The sequence below is a fragment of the Haemaphysalis longicornis genome, unplaced genomic scaffold (genome assembly GCF_048455015.1).
Source record: "Haemaphysalis longicornis isolate Haplotype H1 unplaced genomic scaffold, Haemaphysalis longicornis Haplotype H1 scaffold_10, whole genome shotgun sequence".
Lineage (NCBI taxonomy): Eukaryota > Metazoa > Arthropoda > Arachnida > Ixodida > Ixodidae > Haemaphysalis > Haemaphysalis longicornis.
In genome coordinates, this window is record NW_027526204.1 from 15,467,189 (window position 1) to 15,479,470 (window position 12,282).

Here is a 12,282-nt window from a genome sequence, read left to right on the forward strand (position 1 = left end):
ACTTAGTACCGATCAAACTTACAATAGTGCTGGGATGGGTGCTTGCATTTTTACTCTGTCCAGAATGACGAGCTCCGGAGTTGGTTAAAGCGGCCGGTTGTGGATTGCCTTCCTCTGCACCTCCAGAGTATGAGATGCCTCAGGAGAATACCTGAAAATTAGCTGTCCCTGCCCCACAAGTGCAGTTTCACAGCAGCGTAATCGGTACCGCACATTGGTTATATCTGCATCGTTTGTGAAATGGCGTGAACATAGGTTCCATCTTTGCTTCAGGTTGTTTAGTATCTACGAAAATAAATGCGAACTGCTCCTTCCAGGATAGGTGGCCACAGTTTGTAACTCTTTAATCCAGCACAAAGTGAAATGTCACATAACCAAAAAAAACTAAGCAGACATGGCCCCACATTCATGGCTGGTGCAGGCCACTCTAGTATGTTCCTTTTGTTAAGCGCATTTCTGTCGAGTCAATGCTGACGTTGCTGAAATGTTTTTTTTTGTGAGTGATTCTGCATTCCTTTAAACACATTTTTTTGTGTATTTGAAAACAATTTAGCCATAAAAATAATTGCCATAAAAATAACACCTGTTAACAGTAAGCTACGTGAGCCCACTTTTAAACTATATTACTTGTAACAAGAAGTAACGCACTTGAATGCGAAATATCTGCGCTGTGTAGGAAGTGTCATCAGAAATGATTAGAAAACACCAAAGGGAAACAAACCTCCACAAGCTGTCCCAGCAGGAATTCCTGTGCTCTTTTACTGGCAGACGGGTGGTCAGTTGCAGGGAAACTCTCGGTCACTATGTCAAAAGTCTGGCACTGCCAATGCGCTTCAAGCGTCAGACGATGATGCTGTGCATGACCAGGTGTTTGCAGTTGGCTCTATACATCCAGAAAATAGGGATTCATCTTCAGGGCACATTTCTTGGCCTTACTTTCTGGTCTCACTTAGAAGAGCCACTTGAGGGATCGTTGAGTTACTAGGAATAGAGTCAAAGAAACCGTCTAAACTAAGCCGGACCTGTTTTATTTCTATTTAAAGGCTGAGGCCTTAGATCTTGGTTGATGTGTGATGCAAGAAATTGTTGTGAGGAACACAGAATGGCACAAAAAATCAAAGCGTGAGGAGCGAGCCAAGGAGCATCGCCACGAAGCAAAGTTGCCATAGGAGCGCTTCAAGAAAGGGTGACATAGCACATGTCAGAGTAGGGAAGGCCAATGCCACATGTGCACAAGGAGGGTGATGATGAATAAACCTTATTGTGCCCAAAACTGGGTGAGAAGACGGGCAAAATGTGATGTTCCTTGAGCGTTGAGGGTACCCACGGGCCCTAACAGATGGCTCCTAGCTATGGTGATCAAGCGGAACGAGCTTGGCAGGGTGCTTGCTCTTTTTGGGCTGGTCAAATCGGGACCGCCATGCCCACAAAGATCAGCAGAAAATTCTACAGCAGAAGATCAAAAGTTCTACATCAGCTTTTCCCCATTACATTCTAAAAACTTTGAAGCATTTTCCGGTCATTCTTTTTAGCATGAAGCAGTATATGTCTAACCTCCCCAGTTTTCATTCTGGTGAAGCCGCTTTCCTCGGCACCACTCTAGTGCTCCTCCTCCTCGCCACCGTTGACGCCTCTTTCCAAACTTTTCTCCTCACCACTGCTGATGCCTCTTTTACAAGTGCAGCAGTCATATGATAATGGTGGTAGCGCTTCTTTCTAATGATTGCAGAGAAACAACACAGGCGCGAATGGGCGTAAAAATGGCCGAAGGCTGCTGCCACCAAACGTTAAAGCTGCCACCAATGCCGCCTCAACTTCCACTTCGTCAAGTAGCTGTGAGTCTCTCCCGGATAAAGAGCAACTTGCCTGCTTGGAATGTTGACATGAGCCTCTGATTTTTCTTCAAATTTAAAGCCTTTCCAAGCGATTTTTGCCGGTGTATTTCACATCTAAGCACGTAACCATCACTGGTTGTCAGTTAATGTGTGGATGGGTTAGGGATGCAAGGAGGGCAGTGTTCACGCATAGCTAGGCTTCATGCCAGTTCCGATGCCATGCAGTTCTGCCGGTGAGATACTTAAACGTGCGTTTCACAGCTCAATGCAACCTGTCAGCTGTCTGCGGTGGTCAACCTCTTTGGGTTTAGGTTCATGTATTACACACAGTAAGATGTCTGTGACTCGGGAAGGGAACGGACAGCCACAAGTTCGTCCGTTAAAATAAAGCTCGAGTCCCTCAGCGCTTTAACTCGCTATGGGCTGGATGCATGTCGTTTGCTCTGAGGAACAAGAGCAGGAATTGGAGGAGCGTCGGCCCAAGCAGAAGCTGAAATGGTTGCGAAAACAACAAAACGCCACTCCGCCGCGTATTCCACCTGGTCAAATAGTTTCTTATCCTTCCCGGATGAAGAGCAATTTGCCCTCTTGGGCACCGACATGAGCCAGTATGTCTTGTTCAGCTGAAATGCTTTGAGGGCAACCTTCCGCTGGTGTCTTTCCCATCTAAACATGCGCAAATAACCTGTTGCCAGTTTGCGCATGCATGGGTGGGGGGTTGAGTGAGTGAGGGCGTGCATGATGCAACTACAGTTTTCATGCCTTCACTAATGACATGTCTGGGATGATGGCCAGAGGCTTAAACGTGAACTTCAAAGGCACGATGTGACATGTCTGGTGTCTTCAGTGGTCGAGTGGATTGGGATGGTGTGTCACACAGGCAGTAAGATGCCTATGACATAGGAAACAGACAGCCCTATGGTTGTCCACCAGGATAAAGCACAAGTCCTTCCAAATTTCATTCAGCTAAGAAGCTAGGAAGTATGCGTCATTTCAAATTACTAGCAAACGTGTTTTATTTCGTGCACTAAGTGGACTGCGACCAGCTTCACATGTCATCCTTCTTCAGAGAGTGGAAAGGAACTAATTTTTTTACTTTACAGCTGCCATCTTTAACTTTGGTCTGCAATCGGGTCAAGGCCTTCATAACTTGTCTTGGATTATAATGATTTTATGGCGTGCCTGCATAAAGCTTGAAATTTAAAAACACATTTGGGATGCACAGAACTATGCTGCGTGATAGCTTTCGCAGTCTTGTCTAGTACAAAAGGACTAAACAGTGTATGCATGGGCCAAGGGTTGTTTTTGCATTGCAACTGAGGTATGCCTGGTAGGCTAAATTGCATGCTTCTAAGCAAATTTGTTGCTGTTACCCTTGGCTGGTAGGCTACCGTATTTTCCGGTGTAAAAATCGCGGTTTTTTTCTGAAATTTTCGTTGGTGCGTCTTATCCACCGGTGCGACTTATGTATAGAATAAATCTGGTTCGTGGCGGCCGCACGTGGCCTGCGCACGTTGAGACACAGCTCTATGGTGTAAATCAATCCCAAGTCCACCGGTACGACATTTCTCATTGCCCATATGTCGCTTCAGGACATTGCACCAAAGAATTTGCAGCTTTTTCTAGATTGATAATGGCCTGCGACAACCACGCCCCACTTTAGGCCATGCGCAGTAACTACAGTTCAGAATAAATTCAAAGTAACATCCAACTGGGTAGCGAAAACAAAATGCAGCTCATGACTTATTACAGACAGTTACTCTGAAGGAGGTAAACGTGCTGCTAATTTTTAAAATGACAGCTCGGAGATAAGTTTTGATTTTCATGCCGCTTCCCGTCGCGTCACTTTCGTCCGCCATGACACCTTTATTGCGCTGATTTTTGACAGCACACAAGAGATGCGCGATGTTTGGAGAGGTGGCCAAATGGGTCTCCGACTCTTGGGACTCCATTTCTACAAAAACAGTTGTAGCCAGGTTGATAAAGGCCGGAGTAATCCGGTCCGCGAGTGGTAACATGTTGGCAAAGAAGACATCAGAGAGTCGGAGGACGACAGTGATGCACTGGTGGAACTCCCACTGAAGATACTGAATTATTTGTTAGCGAGTCTGAGGAAAAAGACTTAGATGGTTTTGCCTAAACGCCGTCCGTAAGTACATGTCATCTGTGTGTATCCATAAACCATTTCTGAGAAGTTAGTTATGTCCAGACTTTGGATGTTATATGCCCGCGTCTAGCCCTGCTTACAGGGTGATGTGTTAATAGGCGGCGGCCGCCACAACCATGTACTTTCGTTGCACTTTCTAGCAATCTGATTCACTGTGAGTTTACCTAAGTAACAAGTGCGTCTTATATACCGGTGCGTCTTATACAACGGTGAGACTTATATACGGTTTTTTTTTTGGAAAAACTGTCATTTTGAGGGGGGTGCGACTTATAGACCGGAAAATACGGTAAATTGCATGCCTCTGATCACGGTGGTGTTGCATTACACTTGGATGGTGGGCTTAATTGCTTGCTTCTGCGCAAAGTTGTTCGTAGTATTCTTGGCATTGTTTGTGTGAATTTTTTCTGTTGGTGTTTTGCTTGCAGAAGATGCTCTTAGCTCCTAAGAGCTAGTGTCCCGCATGCTGGGACAGCTGCCGAACAGCTGTGTTCCTGCAATATCTACGGGTGGAGCCTGCAGCCGACAAACCCAGGCGACCATTGCCACTAATGCCACAGGTACCTTTCCTATTCCGTCAAGCTGCTTGTCTCTGTGCATTACTTTGAATTTTGGATTTCGATGGGGAACTCTATTCTTTAATTGAACAAAACTTCTAAGTAGCTCAGTAGCGCTTGTGGGTGGCACTCCGTCAGCATTATTTCACTGTGACCAACAGGGCTCAAGTGTAATAACAATGCATTAATAGTCTGCAAGTTGTTCTTGCATGGCAAGAAAGCTGCTCTGTTTGCTATTTACCTGGTTGAAAAGGCATATCTGGTTGGCTAAACTGAATACATGACTTAAATACTTGTATTAAAAGGTTTTCAATACCTAAATAAACATTTCAGCAGTTACAATAGCTGCTAAGTTTGCAGGTCACATGACAGGGACACATATTGTATTGTCAAGTTTCGACACTGAACCGCCACCCTTCCGATTTCAGAAAGTTTGCTGCCAAATTGAATCTATTTCCACCAATTTTTTAGAAATTGCTTGTGGTTACCGGGCTATATAGAACGCTGGCATTTATATGAGCTACAGAACATATACGAGACAAAAATCGGTTGTCTGTCCCTTTAACTCTTTCGTTACGGCGGAAAAACGGGCGATTTTAAGTGCTTCGACAAAACATTTTTTTTCTCTTGAGCTACTGAACACACGTAGCCTTGCTATGCATGAAATTGTAGCTTATAGATTGCTCTTCAAAACACAAAGCAGCAGTTTTGTTAAAGGTACAATAACTTACAGTTTATTCGTCAAGTAATCAGAAAAAAGCCCCCAAGAAAAGTATACGAAAAACACAATTCGGCACTTTTACCGAGACTAAAAATTATTTTAGGTATTTTAAGATATACAAATTGTTCCTACGTTCCTTGGCTATGATTCAATATATAACTCAACAGTGTACACCAAGTTTTGGCTTTTTGAGGGACCGTCAACCTAGCGCAACTGACGGATGTGCCACGCCGCGAGGGCACTCAAGGGTGAGTGAGTCTCTGTAAAACGTGTATCCAAGTACCGTACTTACCCGATTCTAACGCGCACTTTTTTTCCGGAAAAATAGGTCGAAAAATCGCATGCATCGGATACGAAACCGAAACCGAAAGAGCGGAAATTTCATCCCACCCATCGCCATGTCAAGACGGCACCAAAGCTTTTAGCAACGATTTTTCGGACGCAGGAAGCATAGGCGCCTAGGCTTTTCGATCGGCGTTCACACAAATCGTCAAATCGTTCCACTTGCGCGCTTGATAACAGCAATGGCAGCAGCGGCTCTCACGCGTTCAAAACGAGCGGTCGGCTGAAGCGTGCGCCTCTGGAAGAAGCTCGCGGGATGGGCGTGTGAGGTGTGGGCCACGATCCCATCGACCATGGTTGAACGTTAGTTCAGAAGTGTGGCATCGCGAACATGCTTGGCGGCACCGAGGACGAGATGTTGTGGTCAGTGGAGAGCTACGAGGAGTGAGATGAGTGAGATTACTTCGGGAAATAAATCACCCGTTTCTCTCGCAATCGATTTTCTTGCTCACACAATTCCGTTCGCGTTACAATCGGAGGTGCAAGTTTTTTAGTTTTTTTGTCAGGAAAATCGGGTGCGCGTTAGAATCGGGTAATTACGGTATACTCTTTTGTGTCCTCGCACAAAATTGTTATCGATTCGGTGGTAAAAAACAAGAAAAAAAAAAATCCAGCGCTCTCGACAAGCGTCGCACCTGAACCCTGCAGCGCTAATCTGACACGAGCGCCAGGTTATCTTGAAGGTGATAGCGCGATATAGCGCTGTGCATTTGGCAAAATATCCCGGCCGTACGTTCTCGAGACCCTAAACACAAAATCAAAACCGCAGTCGTCAGATAAGAAACACGTTTTGTTTATAAATACAGCGCGGAGTCGCAATGAAATTACCTGCCAGCGCTTGTTGAACTGCGAGGCACCTGAACCGGAGCTTCGTCGTCCTAACTGAAATCTGAAGATCCCACATCATTGCTTGACCCCTCACTGCTGCTGAAATCAGAAAAATCGATAGCAGGAGCTGCCGAAGTGCTTGCTACAGCAGTCCGACTGTGCGGAGCGCGGCGTGAACCCGACGCCATTTTTCCTCCTCCTCCCCTCCCCCTTCGGTTCAAATTTCTCTTGCTACGCCGCCACCACACGAGACACATAAACAAGCGAAACCGAAATTGAAAGAGAAGTTGCAAATGAACACACCAGATGGGGATAGTTGTCCGTGGAGCGCGGGTTTCAGATTTTGCGGGAGATTTAAAATCATCGGACGCCGGCTTCCGATTGCCTATGGCGCCGTCGTGAAAGAGTTAAAACAAGTCAGCTGTGTATGAGAACAGAGATCTATAGGTGCACGAACGCCATTGCTGCTTTTATTTCCCAGCCACCGCCACATCACCAAAAAGTGAATGCCACAGGTGACGTGGTGGAGGGAAAGGGAACAATTGCTCTCACAGGCAGAGAGGACCGTTAGGCAGGCCACACCAAGGGAGGGACATTTAATGCACAGGAATTTGGCATCACTGTGAGGATTAATTCCATGGTTTTAGGCAGCGGCTGTTTTGAGTGCCATAATTGCCAGTATTCAACCACCATGGCTAACCTGTGCTTTTGAAATATTACTACCTACTATTTTCGTGGCCACGGCAACTGCTGCAGGAATTTAAAATTTCATTAAAAATTTTAACGCGATATCGTTATTAAGCTTATTTTGCAATTTTGTTCCGTGGTCATCAAGTGTCCTTTGACTGGAAATGGAAACAACGATTACGGCTGACAGATGCGAGGTCTCGTACGAATCTGGTACATGGGGTGGCAGCTACTGGAGTGTGAAAATGACAAGATACAAGAATGGATACAAAAGAAAAGAGACGTGATTTCAGTTGCATTTTGCCTGCGTTGTGAAGTTACTTTTACAGACACGGCGTGCAGCAGACACAGTCACCAGGCATACCCGCTACTCGCTTCAGTACTAATGCAGCCAGCAGCGCGGCGTCCTCTGACTAAAAAGGGGCAAAGATTAATGCGAGGCTCTCAAAAACTAAAGGAGGCCTACATCCTGAGAAGAAACAAAATAAATGTGTCCTAAAAGAACAGAAAACCAGTGTGTAATTTGTAATTCTACAAATTCTCAAATTACTTTTTCAATTTTTGTACAAGCTCTGTCCAGCATACGATAATGGCGCTACGCAGCCAACTTGCGAGATGTGGCAGTCCCGCAGTCTGTAGTTCCTTGCCAAACTTCCACTCATGCCTGAATTCGCCCAACATTCTGTGCAACACCGCTTTCTTTTGTTCTGCTGTCAACCATTTCAAGTGTTTCGAATTGGCCATTTAACGTGGTGCCTGGGACGGGTACACTGGGTTTTCATCCTATGAAGTTATCGTGCTCTCACATAGACTCTATGAGTAATTTAATTGGGATATCAAGTGCACCGGCATCCCTTTGCCACAATACGAAAACTCATTTTAGTGTGTAAATTTTTCTCCTGTCACAAAACATGAAAAGTATTTGCTTTTCCAATCATTTCTTCCAAGTAATGAGTCATATACGAACCACTCTACTCAGATGGATTCAATTGTGTCATTCATTATGACTAATCGAGTGTGTAAAAAAAATCAATTATAAGGGACTGTATTTCTTAATGGAGGAGCAACTATAGGCAGCTAAGCAGCACTTCTGGGTGGCACTCCTGCGTTATCACCCTGTAAACAACAATTGGGCTGAAGGATAAGAAAAGTGCATCGTTAGTCTGCAATTTTCGCTGAGCAAGCAAGCCGACCTGTTTGATCTATTCGAAAAGGCGCCTAGCTGGTGGGCTCTATTGTGTGCGTGACATTTTCTTTTGAATGGGAAAGTCCTGATTTGGCTGTTGCTGGTTCTCTTGCAGTATAGTTGGACTATGGGAATTTTCTTTTGTGGTTATGTTTTTTACTTGCAGGAGACACTGCAATAGCTGCAAGCATGCCACATACAACATTATCAATCCCAAGAAGCTGTGTTGTGGCACTGTCTCTTGATGCAGCCTGCAGCCAGAGTGTCTCCTGCAGCCATTACACCCAGACGGCCAATACCACAAGTACAATAGGTACTGAGTCTATTCTCTGTAACCGCTAGGTGGTATGCATTACTAATATTTTTTTCTTTTCAGGTGCACAATGTTCTCTGACATCACTCATCAGTGCTGGCTCCCAAACGGAATCAGGATTAGCAGGTGTGATTTTTTTTCGTTATTGTTTCTATTGTGAGCACCTCACAAAGCAGGCAAGGCAGTTAAGGAAACTTTTTATCGTAAAAAACCAAGGGAAGCATGCACTCACGCTCAAGACTTAAATGAGCATTGCCAGGAGCATTGGCAAAGTTATGGTGTCATTGCTTTTTTCTAGTTGCGGTGTTAGGCATTGTCATCATATGCATCGGAGAGGTCTTTGCAGCGATTGGTGGATGCAAAGTCATCCTCAGCATTGTAGACTTCCACCAGCTTTTTCTCATCAACTCGAGGCAGCGGTGTCCCGGGATCTGCAAGTCGTGTCTGGAAGGATTGACACACTCATAGCCATGTCTCCAATTGTACATACTGGCTTTAAAAAAGTGCAGAGCAGTTGTTCGCCATAATGGGCTGTAGCGCCGTTATCCGTTTACTGCTACCACCCTATGCAATTCGAATTTTCCACCTTTGCTGTGCTCGCATGCCTCCTGCTTGAAACTGCGCCAGCAGGAGTTCTGTGCTCTGTGCTTTTCTCCCCGCATGTGCTGTTGTTTCATCACCACATTTTGCGTTTAAAAACCAACCCGGGCGTCCTTAACTAAACGAATGCAGGCCTGCCGGTTAATTACGTATATTCCCCAAGTGTACCAATAGTGTTCTTTGCACTAAAGAACGGGAAGTTGTATAACAAGCACCAGCATTTCATGAGCTTTTGAACGCTTATGACTGTATAAACAGGGTGTCTAGCGACCGGGAAAACCGGGAAAAGTCAGGGAATTTTGAGCCACCGGGAAAAGTCAGGGAGTTGTCAGGGAATTTTTCAATCAAGTACTACCAGTCAGGGAAAACCACTTCGGGGCCTGCCCACACTGTTTTACAATAGGGGAAACCAGTGTTCGAGGCCCCCAAGAAGTTACCGAACGCCACAAGTTCGCGCGCGACGAAAGTATGAACCGCATGAAACGTTTTCTGGTTCTGCAAGCGAAAACGCGCCGCGCACGCCTGGGGTGCGCTGACGCCGCCGCGGAAACCACCCGCACGGTGTGTGCCGAGCGGCAGGCGACGGCAACATGGCGGCAGCACCGGCCGCGGAGTAGTGCGGTAGCTTATTTAGTGACGCTAGGTAGCATCAACGGCCGCGTTTGCCGCTCTTTAAAATGCTACTCAAGACACAAACGCACTTGCTTGTGCAGGAAAGGAGCCACCGCAGGCACGAAATCGTCGACGCGGCCGTGAAAATACCGCGCACGAATCGCGTGCAGAAACTCGCCGTGCGGTTCACGCAGCTCGCAGCTGGCTTAAGTTGCTGGGGGCACATGCGGAGAGGGACGATGTGGATGGTGCCGAAATCGCACGCACAACGAGCTTTTTTTTTTCCAGCGAATTTTCAAAGTCAGCGCTTTTTGGGAGCTAATCTTGAAAGAACTTTTTTCTTATGGCAACAGGAGCCAGAATTACATAATCAGAAAGGATGACATGGCTGAGCATGAACCGCATGTGGCATTTTCTGCTCGCGAAAATGCGCCGCGCACGTCACAGGCGCGCTCACGCTGCCGCAGAACCACCCGCATGCTGCGTGCGGTGCTGCCGGTGGTGGCAACATGGCGGCGACTTCGACCGCGAAATTGGAGCGACCGCTTGTAAGCGCTCTCTAAAATGCCGAACAAGTCATGCACGAAGTTGCTTGTGCGGTAAAGGAGGTTATAATGTGGGCGGAAACGGTACTATAAAATATCATCCGCGCCGCTAATGAAAGCGCCCATGCAATACCTGCCGGGGTGGTAAGCCTAAACATCTCTGGCGGAGCCAGCCGACTGTCTCGAGCGCTTCGAAACTGCCGCCATGAGGCGCGCGGCTCCCCATTGGCGCATTTCATCAGGCTCCTCCCACTGCTACTAGCGACGCGCGTCATTTTCTGAGCGAGGCAGAAGCTGCCGCGCGCGCAAATCGTCGACGCGGGCGTCAAAAAAATCGCACGCGCAACGCCGACGTGCCCGAATCGCGTGCAAAAGCGCACCATGCGGTTCACGTTGCATGTCGAGCCACGACAATCTCGACATAAAGCAAAAGGTGCTGGCTAAAGCGCAACTTGAAGCTTCTATCCTGCAAGATGAAATAAACTCTCTGAAGCCGTAACTGAAGGCAATCAAACCTCAAGCTGAACGAGCAAACTGAAGTTATTCAAAGCGCATTCTGAGAAGTAGGGCACTTGCAACAAATGTGTTTTTCCCTACGATAGAATGCCTTTTCTTTCCGCTTTTTATGTGCTTCACTGACAATTTTCACAGAATGGCGCCTGTTGTATAGGTCAGGGAATTTCGACTAAAATGGTCATGAAAAACATGAAAAAGTCAGGGAAATTGAATTAGGCATTTTGCTAGACACCCTGATAAACCGCTTTGCTTTCAAAGCCTTTGTGGTACGCTGCCAAAAACAGCGTTACCCCGGGACACCGTCTTGGTGCTGTAATACTTGGGTCAAGCGAGTGAGCTAAGACGACAAGGCATGCGCCTAAAGTGCTCTATACTTAAAATGCAGCTGCTTTGGTGACGTCACCCAAGCCGGGTTTCTTTTCATCTTGAGCACTAGCGCTGAAGTTTTTTTTTACATGTGCGGTAGCACTGATGACGGCGCTGGCGTTTTTGTTTTGTTTGCTGAAGCCACAGCACAAGCCGGGTACTCGGCGGTTACCGCAAAACGCACTTACTAGCGCTAAGCATTTTTATGGTATTTTTTCTTGTAACAGCGAACTTCCAGATTGTACGACAGCTCTGCGGTTAGAAGTGCTATGAATAACTTTTGCGAAATTTTGTTATGCTTTGCGGGTGGGGCTAAGCTGATGCCAGGACTATTCTTTCTTTGCAACTTCAAGTGCACAAAGTGTGACTCTTCTACTCTGTGGTATCGGAAAGGAGGTGTGTTAGTTTACACTTCATTGGCGCAGTAGCTAGGTTGTGGGCTAATGGTGCAAAGCATGAATTTATAAGAGGACCTTCATGCTTGTTAGCTTGCTCGTGGTCTGAAAGCTAATTTGAATTGATTAAAAAGCAGCATTGATCGAGACTGGAAACAAAACACACGGACATTACCTGTGGCTTCTTTTGTTATCAGTCTTTTTCAAATTGCATTACTTAAGTTAGAAGTCGACCATGCTTGTGTTTTAAGCAGCATGTATCAAAGGAGTTCTGGTGTTAGAAATTTTGTTGTGTACGCATGAAATACTGTCTGATAGCAGCTAGTGGTAGCCTTTGTGTGCTGAACCAGAGTTATACATTTGTTTTCCCTGGTTGAAAAGATAAAATCTTGCTACTGCCAGTGTAGGAATTGTTTGTGGACCTGCTGGACCATCATCATCTGCAGAGGTGAGACAGCTGTGCGTCCTGTGCAGTTTTGATAGAAATTTGTTTTTCTGCTCCAAGCTGCTTTAAAGGGATAAAAGTTTGTAAAAATGCACCAAAGTGATTCTTTGCTAGGTTTTGACGCTCACGTCAGTTTCCAGAGGAGAAAGTGTCATCATGATTTTCCAAGC

The 12,282-nt window shown here is 46.1% G+C and overlaps 1 protein-coding gene across 2 annotated transcripts in view; it reads left to right on the forward strand.

Moving 5' to 3' along the window:
• The first annotated feature begins 1,815 nt into the window (after positions 1 to 1,815).
• Positions 1,816 to 12,282, forward strand: part of LOC144158236 (uncharacterized) — a 28,636-nt gene continuing 18,169 nt past the window's right edge. The window contains exons 1-4 of one of the 2 annotated variants that reach the window (XM_077688964.1): positions 1,816 to 1,835; positions 4,428 to 4,559; positions 8,571 to 8,633; positions 8,697 to 8,759. In XM_077688964.1, the coding sequence (XP_077545090.1) occupies positions 4,463 to 4,559; positions 8,571 to 8,633; positions 8,697 to 8,759 (223 nt within the window). In that variant the 5' untranslated portion in view covers positions 1,816 to 1,835; positions 4,428 to 4,462. Of the gene's footprint in view, positions 1,836 to 4,427; positions 4,560 to 8,486; positions 8,634 to 8,696; positions 8,760 to 12,282 lie in introns of those variants that run through there. The other variant, XM_077688963.1, reaches the window with a different exon arrangement.